Below are 25,616 nucleotides of genomic sequence, written 5' to 3'. Positions count from 1 at the left end.
TCACAAGAGAAAATAGTAGTTGAATTTATAAAAATGACCCCGTTCAACAGTTTACATGCACTTGATTCTTAATACTGTGTTGTTACCTAAATGATCCACAGCTGGTTTTTTGTTTTGTTTAGTTTTAGTTGTTCACAGGTCCCTTTTTTGTCCAGTTAAACTGCCCACTGTTCTTCAGAAAAATCCTTCAGGTCTCACAAATTTGTGTATCTGAACCCTTTCCAACGACGACTGTATGATTTTGAGATCCATCTTTTCACACTGAGGACAACTGAGGGACTCAACTATTACAGACAGTCAAATGCTCACTGATGCTTCAGAAGAAAACACAATGCATTAAGAGACAGGGGATGAACTTTTGAACAGAATGAAGATGTGTACATTTTTCTTATTTTTCCTAAATATCGTTTTGTTGTTGTTTTCATTAAGTACTACCCTTCCGAAGCTACGTACTTTTCCCAGAAGACAAAATAAGTTCAATTTACTCTGATCTCAAATTCCAAAAGTTTTCACCCCCTGGATCTTAATGCACTGTTTTTCCTTCTGAAGCATCAGTGAGCATTTAAACCTTCTGTAATAGTTGCATATGAGTCCCTCAGTTGTCCTCAGTATGAAAAGATGGATCTCAAAATCATACAATCATTGTCGGAAAGGGTTCAAATACACGAAAATGCTGAAAAACCAAAGAATTTGTGGGACCTGAAGGATATTTCTGAAGAACAGCAGGCAGTTTTACTGTTCAGGACAAACAAGGGACCCATGAACAACTTTCACTAAACAAAAAACAAAGGCTGTGGATCATTCAGGTAACAGTACAGTATTAATATTCAAGCGTATGTAAACCTTTCAACAGTCTAAACGTCTTTTATGTAAAATATTTTATTCAGGTCAGTACCAAATAAAAAATAATGTATTTTCTATGATCCCTCTTATTCTGGTAAAATTATTAACATTTACCAGTTTCTGCAAGGTGTGTGGAAACTTTTGACTTCTACTGTAAGTTCAACTGTCACTATGAATTCAGATCCAACAAATATAAAATGCTGTCAAAAACAACAAACTGACAAGAATGAGACTTTATTGGATTTATGTGGAGTTTATAACACTAAGATAAAGGGCAGTTTACACATACAATTACAAACAAACATGTGATTTGTATGAGCAACATGATTACCTGTACAATATTTCATACATGGTTGGTTTGTGTATTCTCAGTGCATAGGCATTACACACAGAGCAACTGTTGCACAGCACAATAGTATCTGAACAGGCTGAAACGGAGTAAGGCTGTTTTCTTAAGAGACTGAAAATATACCGCGTTTACATTACGTGAACGTAAAAACCCTCTGGGGAGAAGAATGATTTCTAATGGAGCATGGCCAAAGTCCAAAGGGCCCCCTGCTGCAAGTCTAGCTGGACGATTTAGTGCACAGTACCACCCCATCCATCCGCATGCATGACATGATGTCCTACGACAGTTTTTAAAGCAAGTACTGTTTCTTCAACTGTAAACGAGAGGCACTTTGTGGCAACCACAGGCATCATAACAACATATTGCACAAATCAGCTAAGAAAGAGTGACGTGAAACATATACACTGGCACCTTTGAAGACGTTTTGTTTTTCATTAAAGCTGAAAATTAATTTTTCATGCTGCCTGTGAGCTCCACACACCCATGCCACGTACAAGATGTCTGAGGGTCTGCGTATAAAGGTACTGTGGCTAAATTGTCAAGGGATGTGTCTCAGAGACGACCTATAGGAGTCTTAAAAGGACAGTTCACCTAAATATGAACATTCATCATTTACTCTGGTGGTGAAACCATTTGAACTCAGAAATTGCCAGTAAATTTTATAACTAGGAAACAGTACTTTAAATATAAAGACCGAAATAGTATTTTCTTGTCAAATATACTCCAGTAACTTAAAATAATTTTTATGGCGTGTTGTTTCAAATCTGTATGACAAGACTTTATTCTACAAATGGGGAAACCTGACTTTCATTGTGTGGACAAAAACAGGTGAAACATTCTTCAGAATACCTTGTTGTGTTCATACAGGTTTGGAAAGACCTGAGTAAATGACAGAATATTTGGGTGAACTATCCCTTTAAATTCAAGTTCATAATGTGATGCTCTTTAGTAGAGTCACACATTAAGCCGCTAAACATCCAAAACACATCAGCGTAAGTTTAGAGGGACTATGGGGAATACCTGCAGAGGGTCTTTGCCAGAATGTGAATGAATACTTCCATAAATAGTCGCTTTATTCTTTTTTTTTTCCATTTTATGCTTTCTTTAAAAAAAAAAGTTCAGTCAATAAAAACACATTTGATTCTATTGGGATGCACAGAGACAATATTAATGTCTTTTCATTTCATCTCTATTCTACTACGTCTGATTGCTGTAAAGCATTTCCAGGAAAAAAAACGGACAAAAAAAAATAAAACAAGAACAAAAAAAAAATACTGTGGACCGCTGACTGAAACCCTGCAAAGACCTGTAACAGTGCAAATGTCTAGTACAATATGTTGCTCTATTATAGTAGCTTTAAATAAGTCAGTGCTTGGGCAGAATGGTAGGTATCAAAGCAGTAGAAGAGTAAGCATTGTCAACTTCAAGTAAGGCAAAGAATACCTCCCGTGGGCCCCGCCTCCTCCTCTGAACACAAAGAAAATAATAATAAAACAAAAATGATTAAGCTTAATTTTGGCAGGTTTTCAGTGATGTGATAAAATGTAAACAAAATGCGAATCCTTGATAGGCTTGCTTTTATTCCTGGATTGGTTAGTGTACAATCTCATAAAGGAAGGCCCAGTCTCCTCCTCCTCATGTCAGGGAAACGTATTCTTTCTCTAAAGGAAGGCGAGATGTACGGTGTGTGCAGTGGGCTGGTGAGAAGAGTGAAGCCTGAACGTTAACAGTACGAGAAAGGCAGCTTACTCACTACCCTTAGTGAAGATTCTTGCCCAAGAGACTGAGAAGTTTTTTTTTTTTTTTGTTAGTTTTTTTCTTTTTTGGTCTGGCCACTTCAGCCAGATGTTAAAAAAGATTTGGCATGCTTAAAAGAAAATTATACATTTAAATATTCTCATATATAGGGCTTTAATATTTCTGAAGCAAGCACAAGACTGTGTAAAAACCGTAGCTGCACTATGCTCATTCCAAAGGGAACGAGGCCTGTTCAAGAATAAGAAAAACAAAATGAACTCTAGCTAGTGAGGGACATCGTTGGAATTGTTGGAAACTAATTGGTTATGCACACCGAAGTGTAACTAACAGTTACGACACGCGCCACAGCGCGTTTGAATGCTTGCACCATGAGGTTCTTTGCTCCAGAATGACTGTACTATACATTGAGAGTTTACAGTTTAGCAAGCACCATTGCTGGATAAATGATCCAGATTTCATTAGATCATGCACGATAAGGCTACAAACATGTTATAGGGAGCCAAATATCTGATGTCTGACACAGCCAGGAAGAAAGGAAAAATGACGTAAATGCTGTTGAAATCAAATCAAAACTTGCATCCAAGGTTGATACATTCAGAAAAGGGCTTCTCCGTGTTGACATGCATTACACGAGATGCTGTACACCATCTGACCTGCGATCGCCGTAGTGAACCGTGGCCACAGAGACCTTGAGCAAGATTGATCTGCATCCCACAACACACAGAGTTTTACGACTGACGCTACCTTGAGCTCAAACCATGACCCTTTAAGTGAAACAGAAAACAAAACCATCCTGTGAGAGCTGATTTAAACAAGTGCCAATTTTGAATGGGAAACTTATGAGTGTCACTGAATGACTGTTTATAGATTAAAATCCCATCTGCAGATGAAAGAGTGATGGCAATATCTTCTTCCCAAATACAATCAAATTGTAAATGACTTTAGAAACCTTTTTTTTTAGAAAAACATTGTATACTATTTATTTAACAACATGGAAACTGATTCCAATAACATGCACACCTTCGATCAACATTATTGCAACACTGGTTTCCCTGTTGTGTTGTGTGTATTTGCATTAAAAAAAAAGAAATAATAATATTAATAATACATGGTGGAGCTATATGTTGTGTTTTCTGCCAAGGTGTCATGTAGTTTAGTAGAATCATTACCACCTCCATTCTAGTAGTGGTAATAATGATAAAAGCAGACTGAAAAAATGGCGAGAGACGCAGTTTCCACTGCACAACAGAGCCCGACTGACACGTGGCGGCCTTCCAGCAGCATGAGAAGCGTTTCACAGTAGGTTGGACAGACTAGAGAAGGACAGACATGGGGCATGAATGCTGATAAAAGCACTGGCCTAGGTTTCAACAGGTTGATGGAGCAGCGAATTTCAATCTCCACTGAATTTCTCCCATAAACGATCTCCCATCCTGACTGGGTTTCCTTTCTCGTGTTACGGCATGAACATGTATTTACATAATGGCTACTGACGCTGTTTTTCACGGAACATCAGTGTTGATACTTCATGGAGCAGGGTGAAAGAACTAAAAAAAAAATTGGTCAGCATTTTTGTCCCTACGACTGGTGGCATTTGTGTGACGTGTGTCCTAATTCTGCTTGGGGGAAAAAAAAAGAATGGAAAAAAAAAAAAAAAAAGGGGTGGAAAAAAGTACTTGCTTTCAGTTCATATTCAAGTTTTCTCCTTTATACAACTCTGTTACGTATGGTTTCTTTTTTTTTCCTTCCCATAAAAATATTTCAAACTTTAGTAATCTGTTCTTCATCATACTGTTCATTTTCAGGGTCCGAGTCTGTTGTGTCCGAATACCGGTAATGGTCCGGTTCATTATCGCTAACATCCGGGGTTACAGATGTAGAAGTGCTGGCCTCCGAGTTGGATGGTTCCTCCACTGTTTTTGTGAAGTACAGCTTCACCTAATGGGAAAAAACATAGCAAATTTTATTTGATAATTGTAACTTTGGATAACAGCAACTGGAAGGTGATGAGAATGAAGTGCTTAACACACCTTGAAGTTTGGAGAGAAGTATCTGTTGGCTTTATCCTTATTGGCTTTATCCAAGTTGTTCTTGGTTAAAGTCAGGATTAGATAATCCTTGTCATTCTCTCCCCGTTCTGTGGTTTGGATCCCATCCAGTTCCTTCACTAAACCTCCATTTTCAACCTTCTCTGAGCTCTCCTCTGGTCCAGGGATGAAGAAGGTGTTTACCCAGAAGTGAAACATCTTATCCTGGGTACCAAAAACAAGTAAATAAAAGCTCAGATTGAGGAGTGCGAACACAAAAAATAAATAAATAAATAAAAATCATGTGCCCCTGTACCACAAAACAGGTCATAAGGGTCAATTTTTTAAAATTGATATTTATTAGGGCTGCCCCCAAATAGTCAACGAGAAGAGGCTTGGTTAACCAAAATTTTATTAGTTGTTTAGTTCGCAGAAAAAAAGAAAATAAAAAAAGGAAGTGGCGAAGTCGTGATGGACAGATGGTAAACGGCTGGTCTGTGTGGTAATAGAGTACATCAGGCAGGACATACTAACACTCACCTATCATTCATCTACCTCAAATATGGCTTATTACAGTAGCAACTTTACATCTAAAAGCCACTCAATCTAATGTTAACCTAGAAAAACGTGCGCTATTGAAGTGTCTGTGCGGAATGTGGAAGCTGAATGTTAGTGTGCTTACTGCATGACACATGGATATGCCAGTGGAGTCATTTACTCTTAAAATACTCTGTCATTTTTGGTCATACAGATAAGAGTAATGCACCTTTTGAATCTGTAAAGACTCTACATTTATTTGTGTGCACTCAAAATAACAACAAAACATTGTACTTTTGCAAAAATAATGAAAGCAGACAGGATGCGCTTCAGTAATAAATGCGATTAGTCGAATAATGCTTAAAATGAACGACTACTAGTCGACCAGAAAAATCGAGGGGAGCCCTAAGATTTATACATCATCTGAAAGCTGAATAAATAAGCTTTCCATTGGTGTATGGTATATGTTGGTTAGGACAGGACAATATTTGGCCCGAGATACAACTACTTGAAAATCTGGAATCTAAGGGTGCAAAATAAAATCTAAATATTGAGAAAATTGCCTTTAAAGTTGTCCAAATGAAATTCTTAGCAATGCATATTACTAATCAAAAATTAAGATTTAATATATTTACGGTAGGAAATTTACAAAATATCTTCATGGAACATGATCTTTACTTAATATCCTAATACAACGCATTGTTGGCTATTGCTACACATATACCTATGCTACTTAAGACTGGTTTTGTGGTCCAGGGTCACATACTATAAAATAAAGCTTCATGTACAACACAAATTTTTATTTGTATGTGGCTTTCACAATACACATTACTTCAAAGCAGCTTCGCAGAAATTCCTAATGTTAAAATAGCCTTACAGTCCACACTGAACAGTGTAGAGTTATAGGGCAGTTTACAATGACACAATCAGTCAGCTGAGATATGCCTTGTAGTCTATTCTGATGCCAGACTTAAAGACATAATTAATAATCTCACATACAGCTTGAGGTTTACACCCATCCCTTTCATTAAAGTATTTAAGTCAATATATAATTGAAAAAATGTATATATATATATATATATATATTATACACTTATATACTATAAGGTTATGTAATATATAATACATTAAGCTCAACGTCCAGAAAAATAACTACATAATGATATACCATTACTGCGATATATAATTACTCATGCTATGATAAGATTTTCATACCGCCCAACCCTGTTGGAAGCCATTTTGGCGCTGATGCCCGGCTTACTCATTTGTTATGACTAATCTTATCTTTTGCTTCAATCAAGTTCAAAATAAAAGTTATTATAATAAATTGAGATTAAGTACCTAATTTGCATTCATTTATTTTTATTTCACTCCCTTTGCAGAGCACATTTATCAATAATATCACTACATTATCAAAAGAATTTATATTTGTTATAAAGCATAATATGCTATTATATTCCATATACTAAAAGCATAAACACATTAGATTTAGGACACACTACTCACTCTTACCACAAAATTTCATCCCTAAAAAAAAAAGAACTGCATGAAATACTGAAGATTTTTTTTTTTTAAATCTTACTCCTCACTCTTAACTAACATTACAACATTACATTTACTACTAGATGCAGCAATAAAGTAAAGCAATAATGATGTGCAATAGCACTATGGGCTAGTTTGGGAACTGACATGTACCTTTTTCATCATCTTGTTCTGCTTGTGGAAGAACTCCACCTTGATGTCTCCACACACAGGCAGCGGCTGCGGAAACTCAAAGTACATGTACTTCTCTTCTCGCCTCGTGTGCGCTGGGTTAGACGTGTGGATTTTCACCTTCAGCTGGTACACCACAAACTGAGGATCTGTAAAATAAAATAAACATGTAATTGCTCTACCAGCTTCGTGTGACGGAAACAAAATAAGAGCTTGTGTATATCTGTTAACATAAAACAGAAGAAAAGCATAGAGGAAAACAACAGGATAGAAACAGCAGAAATACTGATACAGAAAAGACAAAATAACAGTGGCACGCTAAGGGCCCTATTCTGAGAACAGCTGACCCTGGACCACGCTTCCCATCTCCCTCAGATGAGGCATTACAAACGACCACCCAGAAGTGGCGTTAGGGGCATTTACTTGTACATGGCAAACACATTTCACAGAGCAACACTGGCTAAGCTAACAGAACTGAAAATGAGAAACATTTTAGAAAAAGCTGATGTTACCCCAATGCCAATTGGTTTTTCTGAACCCATGTGGAATCTGCTCACTCTTGCTTTTTACAGCAGAATCCCCTTGGAGAAAAAGAAGGAGATTAAAGACTGTCCAGTGGCCTGGCCAGAGCAAGAGCAAGAGAGGGCACTATGAGGGGAAGAAACGTTTAAACAGAGCTAAAACACAACACACACTCATGCAACACACAGCTTTTAACAGAGCTGGACTGGGCTGGACTAAAATATTAACAGCCATCAAAGACTCTATGGAGAGAACCGTAAGTGCGACACCACTGGGAAGCTCTTTAGCTGTGAGGTACACTCTAAAAATCACACATTAACAGACGTTACAGACAAGTACAAAAAGAAAATATAATGAAGGATAAAGCTCAGATTTCACACAGCAGGTTGTCTAAAGCATTATGAACGATCCAGTTCAGGAGTTGTGGACTGCGCAGAGCAGGCTTGGTCAGTGTCATCAAGAATGTGTTCAGAATAGGGCCCGGAGGAGGTACAGTCAGAGACAGAGAGACACGGATGCTACAGCGCCACTGGACAAACTTGCACTCCAGGTAAAGAATCAGCCTGGAAAATCTTTACACGTTCCTGACACTTTACATTAGGTCTATCTGGATAAAGGTTAAATGCCTAGGTGCAGAAAAAGGCAGGAGTTTGAATTTATAGGGAAGAATTTACAGCAGTTGAAGCAAAAAGGAAAGCCACAAGCAGCCGTGAACGCTGCGTGTTAAAGCAGACTCTCGGCACAGTTACGATGAAGAAGAAGTGTGAAGGGGGGATGGTGGTAGGTGAGAGATTTGATTCCCATTTACGGAGACCCTGTGTACACCTGGTATTAACATCTGAGGTGACCCGACCACAAGTGGATGGTGCAAAAATACACGTATAAATGGAGTGCAAAACTTTCACTTGAAACCACAAAGAATGGTTTTACACAGGAGGTTCAATTAAAATCTGAAACACAGCGAAATTATTTCTTTAAATGTTACAAAATATTTGTTTCAAATATATGCTGGTCTTTTGAAATTACTATTGATTATAGGATCCTGAAATGTATATAATGGTTTCCAAAAAATAAATAAAATAGGCAGCACAACTGCCTTCAACATTAATGATTAGAAATGTTTTCTTGAGCTCTAAATCAGCATATGTGGGCCAGGACCACAAAACCAGTCAAAAGGGTCAATTTTTTGAAAGTGAGATTTATACATCATCTGAAATCTGAAAAAAAATAAAATAAAATTGTCCAAATTAAGTTCTTAGAAATGCATACTACTAATCAAAAAAACAGTGTTGATATTTATAGAAAATTTGCTAAATCTCTTCATGGAACAAAATCTTCACTTAATATTCAAATGATTTTTGGCATGACCCATACAATGTATTGTTGGCTATTGCTACAAATATAGTAGTCAACATTTGAAGTGGATCAAAACCTTTAATTAAATTTGTCCTAAAACCAAAAAGAATATCTGTTCTTGTCTTAGGACAACTTTGATTAACTTTTTTTTTTTTTTTAAACCCACTTCAAATGTTGACTATTATACCTGTGCCACTTACGATTGGTTTTATGATCCAGGGTTACATATTAGAATGATTTCTGAAAGATCATGTGACACTAAAGCACAATTCACAATACCATTTCAAAAACCTTAATGACTAATTGCCCACATTTCGTGGTTTGGAGCTGTGCAACAGAATAGATACAGTTTAACTTGGGTGTATGTGCACTGCTTGCATGCCGTCAGCAAACGTTACCATGTGCAGCTCATTGAAACAGACTCAGACCTTTGTGACTGGCACATCCTTTGTGAAACTGCCAGCAGTTAGATATGCATGTGCCCACGTCAGATTTGTATAGTGAACACTAAAGCTTTCAAAGGGCCTCCAACTCACCGATCCACCATGCACCAAGTTAAACCGAGTTTTAAACCTTACCGGTTCCATGTAATTTTTAAAAGAAACTAAAGCCTAATCACAAAAGTTGGAAAAGTCCATACAAAAGACACGTATGTGATGCAAGTAATACCAGGTGTAAACACCAATGTCTCACCTTAGCATTTGAGATCAAATAGCACCAAACGGACAACAATACAAAGTATGAACAACAGTGCCAGAAAGAAAAAAGAAAGGAAAGAAAGAAAGAAAGAGCTCACTTACTGCAAGTCCCTCCACTGAACATAGGCACTGTCTCAAACACCATCCTGTGAAACAGCAAGGCCACAGGTTTGTACTCCAGCTTATTCTTCAGAAGGTAGCTATAGTAGTACACATATCGCCTCTGACTGGGAATAGTCACTCCCTGTGAAATGGCAAACCTGCAGTGTTAATGCAAAATCTCTTCCATGGCTTCAACAACACAACACAACAACACATGTGCACCATACTTCTGTAAAAGGGTGCAGCAGTTGGGTTCCAGAAGTAAAAATCCCACCCATTTTCTCCAAAGAGGAAATTATTTTTAATGTTTGCTTACAAACTTTAAAAGTGATCTACAGGGTTGTTAATTTATGGTATATGCTTTTGTTTATGCCATCAGCCCACATTATTCCAAATAAATTTAAGTAATCATGCAACAATTCTGGTCAAAAAATAAAAAATAAAGATACTGCAATGAAATCGCAGCCAATATGAGAATTGAAACAAGCAAACTGTGCCTAAGGGCCAAATAGCGCCCACCCACACAAACTCTGTGCACTCTGATTCAATACAGTTAGGGTATGTCAAAAAACTCCCAACTAATTTTCTCCCCCAACTTCAAAATCATCCCACATCGCTGCAGAAGCACAGACCCAGTGTTTACAAAGTGAATGTGCAAAGAAAGTCAAACACCCTTTACAACAAAAACGTAAAACAGCGATATAGGACGATTTTAATGTCGGAGGAGAAAATGAGACGGGAGTTTTTCAACATACCCTAACTATCTTGAACCAGAGTACACAGAGTATGCATGTGCATCGCAGAGCTAGACAAGATGAGTATTTGTGGTTAAATAGTGTATAAACTGTAAATTTTACATTTACATTTTAAATAACCAATCGTTTTGCTAGATAAGACCCTTCTTCCTCTGCTGGGATCCAGGGTTTCTGCAGGTTTTATGAGGGTAAATTTAAGACTTTAAGACCTTTTTAAGACCAACTAAAGAAAATTTAAGGAAAAAAAAATTAAGGGAAAACAATACACCAATATGTTCTCTACGTTCTCTATCTTTTATGTGGCTAGGGCCGGGTCTTTAGGCTTCTACGTAATTTTATATTTTACACATCCAATTATAGTGATTATATAGCGCTGGTGAAAACAACACGAGACTTAGCTTTCGAGACGGGCTCGGAAGGCGTTTAGCATCAGCAGCAACAGCAGCAGCCGGTGCGCCTTTAGCGCAGCTGGAAAAGTTCCACGTTCAAGTGCACACAATAGGCTACAGCTTGCCGCAAAGCACCGGCAAAAGTTATTACCATGAATGTGTCGGGGGAAATGGTAAGGTGATTTTTAAATTTATTAATAAACTAGTGTTTTCTGAGTCAGTGTCGCAAGGATGAAGTTGCCCACCCTGACTCACCATCTCCTCTTTCGACACCCTTTAGACAGAAATGCATCTTTACAAATCACATAATGAAAGAGTTTTTGTTTTTGATTTGTTTTATTTTGTTAAAGTAGTAATTTAAAGTTATATATATATATAAAACTTTAAATTACTACTATATATATATATATATATATATATATATATATATATATATATATATAAAGTAGTAATTTAAAAGTTATATACAGGTTATATACAGGAGCGCTGTATATAATTTAAATATAAAGTAGTAATTTAAAAGTTATATACAGGTTATATACAGGAGCGCTGTATATAATTTAAAGTTATAACAGGAAACTCAGCATAAACTCAGCATATATATATATGCTGAGTTTCGGTTCATTTTTGTGAAGCGCTCCTGTTGAGACGACAGAAAGCACATCATGTTTGTTTTCTTTATTTTATAAAAGCACCATTTGCAACGTTTTGATATTGTGAGTGTACACGACTAAAAGCAGACCCTTTACAGTTCCGAATTATGTATTACTCTTACATTTATAATCAAAAATGAAAAAAAAAAAAAATGCAAGTGATCGCGCTTTCACTTTTAAATTAGCGGCATTAACAACGCATAACATTTATTAGCGATACGAATAAGAAAGACTGGAAGCACAGCATACAACTTAATGTAATATATGTTAAAAAACGCAAACACTGTGGAACTAAATAAATATGAAACTTCCACAATCACCTTAGATAAATGGCAGAAGTCGACAGGCTTTTCAAAATCCAAAATATTTTTAAAACAGGCTTTTGCACTTCGTTTGCATTTTTTGCATTTTCGTTCTTTTGCCATGGTCTTGTCTATCTCACTTCTCTCTTCTTGTCAGTCAGCTCAACTCACTCTCTCTTCAGGTGATAAATTAAATCTGATCTGTGATGCGACTGTCATTCGGCACTCTGCATTAAGCAGCCACGTTCAGTTTTAATTGTATTGTCTGTTCTCTAACTGAACTAAATGATTTTTATTACTATAAACAAATCAAAACGAAAAGTTGCTCTTCGGGTGACTGACAGATGAAGCAGCACATGCCGCCATCTACTGCGTATTATTTAATGAATATTGAGCGACCTAAATGTAGCACAGAAATTATGCTTTTGCTTTACTTTAAAGTGAAACACATGAGGAAACAATCCCTCACAAAAATTAATGCCATGATCATATGAATTTAAGACTTGCTACTCTGATTTAAGACCTTTTCAAGGCCTTAATTCACCGAAAAGCGATTTAAGACCTTTTAAGACCCATGGAAACCCTGGGATCGTTTAGAGCCCTTCGAAGTTGCATTTTGGAAGTTCAAACTCACGGGCACCATAGAAGTCCACTATATGGAGAACATTCCTGAAATGTTTTCCCCAAAAAACAATTTCTTTACAACTGATGAAAGAAAGACATGAACATCTTGGATGACAAAGGGGAGAGTAAATTATCTGTAATCTTTTGTTCTGGAAGTGAACTAATCTTTTAAACTTGTAAGGCTGTGATTCACCTCATAGCTGGTTTGTTTGAATCATGGTATACAACTCTTTAACAAAGACAATTCTCTATGGGAAAAATAATTCTGGAACAAAAGCCACTGAAAAAGTGGATGGACACTGTTGGACACAGAGAAACACTCTTGGGGAAATGATGTAGGTCAGTAGATTTGTATACACGCAGAATTTGACAGGTTCGAAACACAGACTATAATATTATTATTATGACAGTAATAACACATATACCCGCCCACATCAGTATAGACTTTATAAAAAATAAAAAATAAAAAAATTGACCTTGTGACTTACACATTTCTATAAAAAAAAAAAATAAATAGATAAAAATTTGTTTTGAATTTTTTGGGAAAGAAAACACAAAGCAAAAATACATATACATCACCTTCTTGTCTCTGGTTCTAACTTCACCATAGAAGTCCAGAGCCTCTTGTGCTTTTTTGAATTTGCCTCGGTGTAACAAGTACGCACAAATCATGACACCCGTACGTCCCTTTCCAGCTTTGCAGTGAATGGCAGCCACATGATTGTCATTTTCACCGAGCCACTTGTCCAAATCTTCACAGAAAGGTTTAATAAGTTCTAGCTGAGGAGGATTGTGATCCTCAAACGGATACTGTGCAACTGCAAGAGAACAATAAAGAGTTTGTTGAAACCTTCATCATTACCACACAAAAACTGACATCACATTTCAAAACCATCTGTAAATGTCAGATTTATCTAATCCAAGTATCTTACCTCTGCAGTTAAATTTGGCAGTATCATAATGTCTTTCCGCACATCTAAAGAACACAAAGAAACAGATAAGTACAGAAGTTCAACGTAACACCAACAGAACATTCACAGCTAAATAACAGTCCTATGTGTAATGCCCTCCATTCACAATGATCAAACAGCTTTTTTTTTCTTTAATATTCAATTGAAAATGATTGCAGCTTTTCTGCTTTTAACAGCAAACTGGAGGAAATGTTCTAACAGTAAAAGCAGAACTAAAGTTATTTGAAACACACTTACAGATTATAGATCTTGTAATGATTTTTATGCTTCAAATCCAGGAATCTGCAGAAAGAGGACAACAATTACTTTCCCAGGACAATCACAGTTGAGTTTGGTTAAAGGAAGATCCTAAGATTTTTGTTCATTTTCAAAACACAAAGACATAAATCAAGAAACCAGAGAGATTTCTGTGACTCAGTTGAAAATACATTCCATCAAATTTTGTTGCTTCAAGAGGTTCATAAAGATGTTATAATGTTAAGCAACAGAATAAATAAGTTTAATCAAAGTTTATATTCACATAGAAACATTGATCAATGCACATACATAAAACATATTCGATATTTTAAACGGAAGCTCAAGCTTACCTTGTTAATGTGCATAAACAAACCTCAGAAGATCAAAAATGCTTGCCTGACACACAAGAACTAACCTCACTGCTTTTTACATTTACCATATTTAATGTGCTTTATCCATCTGCATCGATCAATGTTTATATGTGAATAAAAAACTAAATTAAACCTTATTACAAAATTAAAACTGTCATATTAAAGTGATCATGTCTCTTTAAAAAAAAAAAAAAAAAAAAAACTTATTAAACTGCTTAATTCACATGCATTTTTATGCATTACGAAGTGTCAAAGTTTTGGTTGAATGGCAGGACAATAATCTCTCAAGTTTAATTAAAATATCTAAACATCTATCTAAACATTTATGTTTAAAATGACAAGAGAATGTCTTTCTAGGCTAGCACACATTTAATGAAAGTGACGCAAAGGCAGTTTAAAAAAAGAAGCTGAAAATAGTCTGGACGTGTTTTATGCAAATGACTAAGTAGTAAAACAAGTTGTATTTTTGGTAAAACATTTTATTCAGAACATAATCTCTCTTAAAACACCTTATATAGTGTTACAATAATCAAATCAGTCTATAGCTAGATTAAGCTTTAAAACTGAAAGAGACACTGAAACGGTTTTAAATGTTTAATACTGCAAAGCTGCTTACTTTAAGCAATCTATTATATATTCTGCTATGTAAATTAATGTGATGTGCCTTTGACTTCACTGGAGTGTGGAACTGTAGAGCAGGTGCAAACCTCCACATGACTATGATCAGATGATCGTCAATAATGTCAACTAATGTACTGAATAGGCATGTGTTGTGAATTAAAGTTTTTGTGAAAAGTTTGAATGTGCATGTAAATATGACAAGTAGGGCTGCACGATTATGACAAAAATCATAATTGTTGATTATTCCCTTGAAATTGTAATTGTGATTATTAATTACGATTTTTACAATTTACATTGAATGAGCAGCTACACGCCACATTTTTATATATAGTTTCTTCTTTAAATATAAAAAGTAAAAATTTAAAAATTAAAACAATGAGGGAAAAAAAAAAAAAACCCTTAAGATAACGTGTAGGAAAAATACACACTCTCTCTCTCTCTCACACACACACACACACACACACACACACATCTTAAGAAAGCAGAATAATGTAAGTGGACTTTTTTTGTAATTGTGCATTTGAAAGATTACATAATTGTGGCATCTGTAATTGTAATTGTAATCACAATTACAAATTCGATTAATTGTGCAGCCCTAACGACTAGACTACGCAATCAGTGCACGAGACCCAAAGTCACAAGGAACCAATGACAAGATGACTAGAAAAAAAAAAAAAAAAGGGTAATACACTAAATTGCTGTTAGAAAATATAAAAATATTTTCTGCTCGATCAAGGCCAATATTTACACCTAAGTGATTAACCTCACAAATGCATTTATTCATATGACTGTGGAATAGCATACTGAATAACACACAGTCTAACAATAGTTACACATTTCATAAAATGTCATTGAGGGTAACAATCACACTTCAAACTGATAAAGCAGTGCAACAGGTCATTTCACAGGCTTATGGCTGTAAATATCACAACAGTTTTTTCTTGTTTTGCTCATATACACAAAGGTTATACTGACAAAATTTCCAAAGACAACAAAAAGCAAAAACTTACCGCACTACATCATCTATGTTGTTTCTGTAGACACCCTCAAGTCTTTCAGCAGGAAAGCCCATTGCTATAATGTTAGGATAAATATCTAGACAGCAGAATTAAGGAAATCCCAAGACTCTTTCTAGGGAAACTAATATGGATAGGAGGGGGGGGGGGCAAAAACAAACAAACAAACAAACAAACCACACTACACGACATAAATCACGACCATTTCTAATTTCCACTGTCTGCTTACACATTTATAACAATCACTTAAAACATACTATTCAAAATGCTGAGGCAAGGTTGGTGAACAATGCAGACCAGCTAAATGATGTCACAAGAAGCAGGAAAACTAACAAACACCAAGCCCCGGTTTGAGAGGAGAACTTATGCATTTGCACTAAAGTACCGCTTTACTTTTTAGTTGTGCAATGAGAGCTCAGATAACAGGATTCTGGGTAATATAGAACAGATGGCTCTCGCTGTAAGAGACCAATGCATAGACCTCTAACCCAGAGGGCCACACAGGGGCACTAAATAAATCACACTGTGCCTCAGCCCAGCCTGGAATCACTTTCCTTCCTCACCTTTCCATAACCAGCGCATCACTTCTTCAGTCCGACATACAAATGCAGACCTTATTATCAAAGATGATCTAATCAGACCCTGATATAAAATATCAACTGGTGGCAAAGCAATTCTATCAATATCCATCAAAAAGAGACTCACAATTGTTTAGATTTACTTTAAAAAACAACTACGATCACTCTAATCTGTATACAAAAATGTTGAATGGACCCTTAATTACAATCTCCAAAAAAAAAAAAAAAAAAAAAAAAAAAAAAAAAAAACTGGTCTGGGCTAGATGGCGGTAAGCAACGTTTTCTCGTGTTCTCAGATGGTGTAGCATGTGGTTCTCACTCCTGATCTGGCAAATTTGACATGTCACCAAAGCCAGAAAAAAAAAAAAAAAAACTTATTTGACAGCTATATGGATATGTGCTCAGAGATGGTGTAATTCTGATAAGCTATAAGAGGTCTTTAGAGGTTTACCATCTGAAGCAGCTGGAATGTTTTATTTTTTTACAGTTTTCACATGACAATCATAATAAATTTAAATAATATTTAAATGATGTCTAAAAAATGAAGGTCACAAAACAGTAAAAAGCTTAGAAATCTAAGAGATTCACATATCGATGAAAACATTAATACGCCTGTTAACATGTAAAAAAAAAATATTTTACTTTATTTTTCATGGTTCGGAGGCCAGAAAAATTCCTTGATCCACAAAGTCTGAAACTTCAATGCATACTAAACACAGATCATAGTGATCTGGTCAAATTCAGGTAATCAGAATATCTATCAATAACACTCTTTTAAAAAGCTCCCTATATTAATTGTCAGAACAAAATATGTAGAAAAATGCACACCATATATAACTAGTTTTAAGAGATATGTGCACAATATCATCCAAATTCAAATTAGCACAACCTCTTTTGGTCACAGTGTAACTGTATCTCTTAAAATAAATGCTATGCATAATGCAGTGAACAGCTAGCTACAAATATGATGCACTGAATGAGGTAACCATAATACTCACTGGACATAAAAACAATCAAAGGTTCGACAATAAAAATAGTCTGGGGCCAGTGTTGGACAGTTTTGAGCAGAACTGTCACTTGTCTGCACTGACATTACATCGCACACTGGTATGTTTTTTTTTTTGTCTTGCAGTCATAAAATCATGGCTCTGTATGCCTTTATTTTTAAAGCCTATGGCAATATGTCAAGTGGAAATCTAAATAATTGTGTTATACATTGCGTAAAGAACTTTAAAAAAAAAAAAAAAAAAAAAAAGTGCAAATGTATTAAAAAAAAAACCCCTAAAAAAAAAAGGTCCTTATTTGTTGAGCTCTGTGTAAATCAAGAGCAATAGCTGTGCAGGCCAGTTTCTCCATCCAGAGACGCTTTGTCCAATTTTACTCTAATCTTGGCTACTTCACACAAGTTAAAGAAAAAATGTAATCTTAAATCAAGTAAACATATTTCATGACCCACACTGATGCAAAATCTATTTTATCAAATGTATCTTTGTATATTATATTTTATCTTTGTCCAATTTTACTCTAATCTTGGTTAACTTCACACAAGTTAAAGAAAAAATGTAATCTTAAATCGAGTAAACATTTCAAGACCCACATTGATGCAAAATGTATTTTATCAAATGCAGAGTTTGTATTCTCACCAATCACTGCTGCAGACAGCGTTGCTTTATCAGTAACGCGAAAAGGGACTGAAAGAAAGAAATTCTCCATATTGATAACTTTTGTAAGAATATAGAATCCGACATTCCACTTCAACAGTGTGCAATGCAATGAATGCATAGCGTGATGCAACGCAATATAGTGAACCTACAAACCATCTAAGCAGGCAAGGGCAAATCAATGTCCATGCAACCAATTCATTGCAGACTATTCATGTAATACACTAGATCTAAATCAAAACATCCTTATTTAGTGTAATTACACTTAACTTTTCAAAATTCTTGACAAAACACGCACCAAGGCCTACCGGATCCCTATAGCCATTGTTATAGTGCTATACAGAGAAATAATTGCACCTCTTCAGTGATTGGATCCTGCCCTCTAACTGTCCTTCCAGCCCTGTTTCTTAGTGTTTGGTACACCTGCCTTTTTGTATTTTACAGGACAACGAATAGGACAGTGAGGTGGACAGGACTACAGCGAAACATCAGGTTTGGTGTTAATGTCAGGAGCATCTTCAATAACACTGAATCCTGCTGAAATAAAACAAGCAATCAAAGCACTTATGCTCTGCACTTCATCTGCAAGGATGTAATGCACCTGATCAAAGCAATCCCAAAACTAACAACGTACATTTGTACAATACCTGCGTTTGAAAAACGCAAATGACGTTGACATATGGCACATAACAGTCAGCAAGGCATCAGTAGTGACGTTTCTAAAACACAGCGAAACAGAGGGAGTCCTCTTTAACAGCTCTGCGCGAATCTCTTCCTGCGATTACGAAAAAGACATACTTCACATACTAAAGCATTTCCTTTTGTACGCAAGCGTGTGAACTGACTCATTTTTGCTCAATCAAAACTACAAGAAGTTAAGCGCGAGATCTATTTTCTGCGAGCAGCTGATGCAATGGCTCTTTGTGTGACACTGCTTGTGCATTTCATCTAATCCATCGCATTATATAAGGCAGCTAGACCTCTACGCGACGCATCTTTTGTTTTAAAGCCCCAAAACTGCAGTTTTCATGCGAAAAGCCTTGAGTTGAAATGTGTGCTGGATTACAGATTAGCAGCCAATCGATGGATCAGATTACATAAGAGGGGAAATTTACATTTTACAACCTAACTGGCGTTGCTTTTATTGTAGTTTGCACATGCAACTTATTCAGAACAACTGTACAAATGAATAGAGTGCGAGTGCAGTCTGTTGGTTTTTGGTCTGCTCGCTAAATTGGTTAAATTGAGAACTGACATGAATCTAAACGCGCTGGCTTTGACTTCATCCAGCTACAGAAACTAATAGATCTAGATTATGTCAAGCTCCAGTCGCCGACTAGGTGCCAGTGCCAATAATTTCTGCAAAATAATAATAATTAACAAAAAACAAAATAAAATAAACGCTCATGTATCCTCTGATGAAACGTCAGAGATTTCTCGATTTAGAACAAGATGCAAGCCATTACCTTCACTGCAGACACTGGTTTCTACACAAAAGACAGAACAGGGACATTTGATTGATCAAAGAGGATACAGGTCAAGTCCAAGTCGAATCCATCTTCCTGATATCTATATTTGTTTCGACTGACAATTTCCTTTATGATCGCAGCCATGGCTGTGACAGGAGTCTTTAAGGTTTTTAGTGTGAGAGAGAGTATTGTTGCTTTCGGACGATCGGTCGACTTAATGCTCTGCTCGTTTCGCAGTCCCCCTGCTAGCTAGAATGGAGTCTGCTGTGGCTCTCTCATCAAGGGCCTCGCTCCAAACCACCACAGGCCCGGCTTCCAAAATGCCCTCCTCAGCTCAGACGAGCCCCGGGTGAAAATATAAGCAACGTCCCACGTCTCGAACTGCAGAATTTCTAGTGCACGACAAGTCTCTGGTCGCACCGTAGCCGCCGTGATTGAACGGAAAGGCGGAGAGAGAGTCCTCTCCGTGCGCTTCCACTTCAAGAACGGTTGTCAAAGCCCCGCTCGCACTCGGCTCGCGCTCCGTCTAGCCGCTAGCTTCAACGGCTAGCGCGCTAGCTCGTCTACCCATCCTTAAAAAAATAAAAGCCATCGAACATTGCAACAATCCGCGATGCCCAGGTCCTAACACATGAAATGAAAGGTGACAGCCTCCACCAAGATATTAAAAAGTCGATATTTAAATGTCGCGTAGGAGCGGTCTCAAGTCGGGTCCTTTTCCTTCACTTCTCCTCGGTTAAACTCTCAAACTTCCATCATGGCTTCCCATTGAAAAAAGGTGACGTTCGGACAACGTATTCATACGCTCTGCCAAATAGTCCCACGAGTGCAGTATTTTATGAATACACCAATGATTTTTCTGTATTTCACTATGTAGATACACACAATATTAGGTACAAATATTTAACTGTCATGACATTAAATGAAAACATACATTAACAATTTTATTTTATTTTTTTCAGCAGGCGGAAGAATACGGACAGAGCACAAACGAACTACTTTTTGTTCCAGGGTCACGTGTGTACAGAAATGAGGGAAGTTTCCAATATTTTATATCAGATTTCAAGTCAGTATGTATCTATTATACACCAGCGTTCTCGTTTCATATTTTGAAACAATTATTTATTGTTTTGACACATTATGACTAAAACGAGCAACATGAAATGTGTATTTTTGAAACAGTACTGTATACGGGGAAAATATCAGAATGCGTGTAGTTACCCCCCTCACCAATGCCTCTACTGCCCTGCAATAGGAGGCAGGAAATTGCTGAAATGCTTACGCAAGCAGAAAAGTAAGTTACTGCATAAAGGCACAAGCACATAATTTGGTAATTATAAAATAATGATAACAATAAATTGCGTTAGCGGTTATGCAAATTTATTTAAGCATGTACTAATGTTACAGGCGTGTTCTGTACCATTCGCTAAAATGTGCATTTAGCCCCCAAGGACGGCACGGAGGTGGAAATTTCGAGCTGCGTTTGAGAAGCCAAACCTTTATTGTACAGCGCCATCTGTCAGAATAATCTAGAATGAAAGTTGTAAATATTACAATGACACGTTCTCCTATGTTTTTCCAGTGCAATCATTTGCTGAATGTTTTTGAAAATATCTCTCCTTTTAAATACTTATTTGTAACATTATTTAGGAAATCTTGTTTGAAGGTAATGTTAAGTAGCAAAAGAATGACAATGCTAGGACCACAACGTTTTTTAGTATGTTAAATATGTTATTAATAAGCCATTCCTCCATTACAACCTATATTTTTACGCTTATCATATTTGCCGTTGAATAATATTTTCCTGTATCTTTTGTTATTTTTTATACGACAGTAATTCTCTGCCAGGAGAGGGTAGTGGTGCACAGAGATCGAGTTGTCTTGGGTGAGCATGGCAATGAGAGAAACATGATCGGATTGCTAGCTCATGTAGAAAGTGTGTATCAGAGTTAATAGACTTATTTGCAGTTTAGATTTGTTTTTGTTTTTTTGTTTTTTTTTTTTTTTTTTGTTATGGTATATTGAGGAGAATGCGTTGAATTGTATTCTGCGTTTGTAAATATTTTCTTTCTGTTGCAAGAAAGAAACAATCAAACAAACAAATAAATTAAATAAACTGAGGCCTTTTTCCACACAGTTATGTGCATCTTGACACCGTAAAACGGCATGTGCCTATCAAACATCCTCATCACATTCTCACCAAATGTTTTGCCTTTTTTTTTTGGTTCCTCTCATCTTTATAAAAGTGAAACAGAACAATGACATTATTAAATAATTATATTTATTAAACAAATATCAGTGTCTTTGACCACACAACAAGAAACAAGAAGTAGTTTTTCTTATTTGCAGCATTCAAACAGAAAGCGTATTCTAACTGATAGCGCGCGCAAATATCTGTTTTTAAAGCGCCCATCACTATGTGACGAGGGTGTGACAGTTAAACGAAAGCATTGCCAAAACAAACCCATTATAATTCTGGTAAGTGACCTCTTTATTAAGAGTTTCAGTTTGTACTGATATGAAAATATGATTTACTTTGCTTTCTTTATGTTAAGTGTATTTGTAAGGCAATGAAAGAGAAAACATGAAAATAACCTATGATTTAGGCCTACCGTTGTTTATTATTAAGTGCATCATGGGTTAAGTTATTTTTATTACAAGTTATATTCTACTTAGTTAATTCATTTTAGATCGGCTGCACCCGTTTAGCCTAGTTGTGGCATAAATGCAGTAAATGGGCACTAAATCGCAATTATCTAAATATTTGTTGCGCCGTTAAAAACGCTACTTGCCAGTTGACGCTGCAATGCCACCTTTTTATGACATGACGCTTGTTGCGTCTGTATCCATTGCAGTAATTGCATAATTGCAGTAAAGAGCCTATTGTTTCCAAAGGAACGGCGAAGTGTCGTGGAAATCTAATTGTTGCTGGAACTAGATAAAGCAACTGATTAAAAGGAAGCTGCCTTTTAAAAATACATAATAAATAAGCTGTATACTAGACAATACGGTAGAAAATGTGAGAACTGATTTAAAAATAAAATGATCTTCGCTAAACGGGATTTGACAATAATTTATTCAGGCAGTCAGTAATAAAAAAAGAACAGTAATAATAAATAAAAGAAATAACAAATAAATAAATATTTTAAAATCTAAAAAAAAAAAAAAAAAACTAAGTATGAAAACTTAATAAATCATGTATTTCCTAAGACCATCTGACTAGAATTTTTTAAACGTCTGACTAGATATACAGGCCTATTAAATGTTGACATTCAGAATAACTGTTTGATATTGACTTCCAAAAAAAAAATGTATTTTGTGTATAAATACAGACAGACATAAAACTCCGTTTCCAGATATCAATATCACATCAGAATAATAGTATACCACCTTGCTCAGAGTGTCACTCACAAAGTGTCAAAACTCTCTTATGATGAATTCCAAAATAAAAGCCTTACTAATGTATATATAACCTGTCTTCAGCATAAGTTCAGATAAATATAACAAGGCCTTCAGACCACTGTGTTTCCAATTTAGCAATTTTGTTGCTAGATTTATCAACATTTCAGACTACCCGAGCAAATTTGTCTTCAAACAGCACCTAGCAACAAATATAGCATTTTTCAAATTTATTTGGCAGTTTTTAACAACTGTGACTCAAATTATAAAAAGGCACACATTTTCACATATTACCTGTATAGTTATAACCTGAAAACACAAAATACATTTTGTAAAATCAATACAGAAAATTTCTTCAAATAACACAGGACATTGTCGATATTTTACAGACTTTTCTTTGTAGTGTAGCATACTTACTAATACATTGCTTAAAAATATAATTGTTCAGAATGTGTAGTTTTACTAGTTAATAAAAACATAAATAGGATGTAATTTTTCAAAAATGTGTAAATGTTCAATCATTTAATGTTGTATTTAAAAATAAATATATGATATTTAATATAATTATATTTCTTTTTTAGTTTTACTAACAAATCTAAGGAAGGAGGAAAGGAAAAGAGGTGACTTGTGGCCAAGTGTGGTGATGTCATGATCGGGGCTGTGGGTCTTCCCTCAGCCTCTCGAGGTCGCTGTTCCCCTTGCACTGCACTCCCCTGATTGTTCACGTCTGTCTTGTCATTTGCACTGATTACGCTCACAGCTGTTCACACTCTGGACTATTGTATAAGAACTCTCACTTCTCACTCCTGTTCAGGTCTGCATTGTCTTTTGTCTATGTCTTCGTGTGTGTTCCTCCGTTTTGATCATGTTTTAGATTTGTGTTTCTGTTCTGTTTATTTTGATCTTGAGTCTAGTCGTGTTGTGCCGTGTTTGGCCTTTTGGTTTATGTTTATTTGTGTTTTGTTGAATATTAAATTCCCTTCCCTGCATTTTTGGACCCTGACCTCATTTCTAGCATTTCTCTACGTGACAGAATGCAGACCTCCAAGATGGGTCCAGCGGGGAGGATTTTTTTCGGGGAGGCGAAGCTTCCCCGTTTGGCGACGGCGGACGCGCGTTTGGGGGCGGCGACCACCCGCTCTGTTCCCGACACGGCGGGAATGTCCTTTGAGGCGGCGTCGGCCGCCCGTTTCGAGCTCATCTACGCCTGTCTGGCGGGGATGGACGCCTGTAGGGCCGAGGCTGCGCAGATGCGGCCCTGCTTTCTGGCGGGGGCGGAGACGCTCTTCCTCGGGCAGGCGGCGGCGACCGCTCTCTCTGTTCCTGACGCGGCGGCGACCGCTCTCTCTGTTCCTGACGCGGCGGCGACCGCTCTCTCTGTTCCGGACGCGGCGGCGACCTCTCTCTGTTCCGGACGCGGCGGCGACCGCTCTCTCTGTTCCGGACGCGGCGGCGACCGCGCTCTTTGTTCCGGACGTGGCGGTGGCCGCTCTCTCTGTTCCGGACGCGGCGGTGACCGCTCTCTCTGTTCCTGACGCGGCGGTGACCGCTCTCTCTGTTCCAGACGCGGCGGTGACCGCTCTCTCTGTTCCTGACGCGGCGGTGACCGCGCTCTCTGTTCCGGACGCGGCGGCGACCGCTATCTCTGTTTCTGACGCGGCGGCGACCGCTATCTCCGTTCCTGACGCGGAGGCGGCTGCGCTCTCTGTTCCTGACGCGGCCCTCACCGTGCCTTCTGTTCCGGACGCGGCGGTGACCGCTCTCTCTGTTCCGGACGCGGCGGTGACCGCTCTCTCTGTTCCTGACGCGGCGGTGACCGCTCTCTCTGTTCCTGACGCGGCGGTGACCGCGCTCTCTGTTCCGGACGCGGCCCTCACCGTGCCTTCTGTTCCGGACGCGGCGGTGACCGCTCTCTCTGTTCCTGACGCGGCGGTGACCGCGCTCTCTGTTCCGGACGCGGCGGCGACCGCTATCTCTGTTCCAGACGCGGCGGCGACCGCTCTCTCTGTTCCTGACGCGGCGGTGACCGCGCCTTCTGTTCCGGACGCGGCCCTAACCGTGCCTTCTGTTCCGGACGCGGCGGTGACCGCTCTCTCTGTTCCTGACGCGGCGATGACTGCGCTGCACGGGCCTGGCCCGCCGTCCCTCCCCCTGAGTTGCCTTCCTCCGTACCTCCTCCCTCCAGACTTTGGGAACGTCTGGAAGCCGTTCCGTAGGGAGGGGGTACTGTCATGATCGGGGCTGTGGGTCTTCCCTCAGCCTCTCGAGGTCGCTGTTCCCCTTGCACTGCACTCCCCTGATTGTTCACGTCTGTCTTGTCATTTGCACTGATTACGCTCACAGCTGTTCACACTCTGGACTATTGTATAAGAACTCTCACTTCTCACTCCTGTTCAGGTCTGCATTGTCTTTTGTCTATGTCTTCGTGTGTGTTCCTCCGTTTTGATCATGTTTTAGATTTGTGTTTCTGTTCTGTTTATTTTGATCTTGAGTCTAGTCGTGTTGTGCCGTGTTTGGCCTTTTGGTTTGTTTATTTGTGTTTTGTTGAATATTAAATTCCCTTCCCTGCATTTTTGGACCCTGACCTCATTTCTAGCATTTCTCTACGTGACAGGTGACCCATACTTGGAATGTGTGCTCTGCATTTTACCCATCCAAGTGCACA

General features: G+C 37.7%; 1 protein-coding gene across 2 annotated transcripts; it reads right to left on the bottom strand.

Moving 5' to 3' along the window:
* Positions 1 to 1,061: 1,061 nt before the first annotated feature.
* ptenb (phosphatase and tensin homolog B) lies at positions 1,062 to 20,323 on the bottom strand. Of its 2 annotated transcripts, XM_051124426.1 has the most exons (10): positions 19,618 to 20,323; positions 15,839 to 15,923; positions 13,837 to 13,881; positions 13,561 to 13,604; positions 13,208 to 13,446; positions 9,906 to 10,047; positions 7,740 to 7,808; positions 7,210 to 7,376; positions 4,981 to 5,202; positions 1,062 to 4,888 (listed from the first exon to the last, which is right to left on the bottom strand). In XM_051124426.1, exons 1-10 carry the CDS (start codon positions 19,694 to 19,696, stop codon positions 4,712 to 4,714), a joined length of 1,269 nt encoding a protein of 422 aa, XP_050980383.1. In that variant the 5' UTR covers positions 19,697 to 20,323; the 3' UTR covers positions 1,062 to 4,711. The 2 variants fall into 2 exon arrangements, with proteins under 2 accessions (XP_050980383.1, XP_050980384.1); XM_051124427.1 differs by lacking the exon at positions 7,740 to 7,808.
* Between the last annotated feature and the right edge of the window lie 5,293 nt (positions 20,324 to 25,616).

This window comes from Labeo rohita, chromosome 12 (assembly GCF_022985175.1).
Source record: "Labeo rohita strain BAU-BD-2019 chromosome 12, IGBB_LRoh.1.0, whole genome shotgun sequence".
In the NCBI taxonomy this organism is placed as follows: Eukaryota; Metazoa; Chordata; class Actinopteri; order Cypriniformes; family Cyprinidae; genus Labeo; species Labeo rohita.
Note: the sequence above shows the minus strand (reverse complement) of the source record. Positions and strands in the feature narration are given on the sequence as shown.

Bases quoted from the DNA above. Each gene is read 5' to 3' on its own strand.
- ptenb (XM_051124426.1), bottom strand. From the start codon at position 19,696: ATGGCTGCGATCATAAAGGAAATTGTCAGTCGAAACAAATATAGATAT. The intron at 13,447-13,560 runs GTAAGATACTTG...GTTCTCTTGCAG, and splicing joins TGCCAAATTTAACTGCAGAG to TTGCACAGTATCCGTTTGAG. The intron at 10,048-13,207 runs GTGATGTATATG...GCCATTTCACAG, and splicing joins TTAGAACCAGAGACAAGAAG to GGAGTGACTATTCCCAGTCA.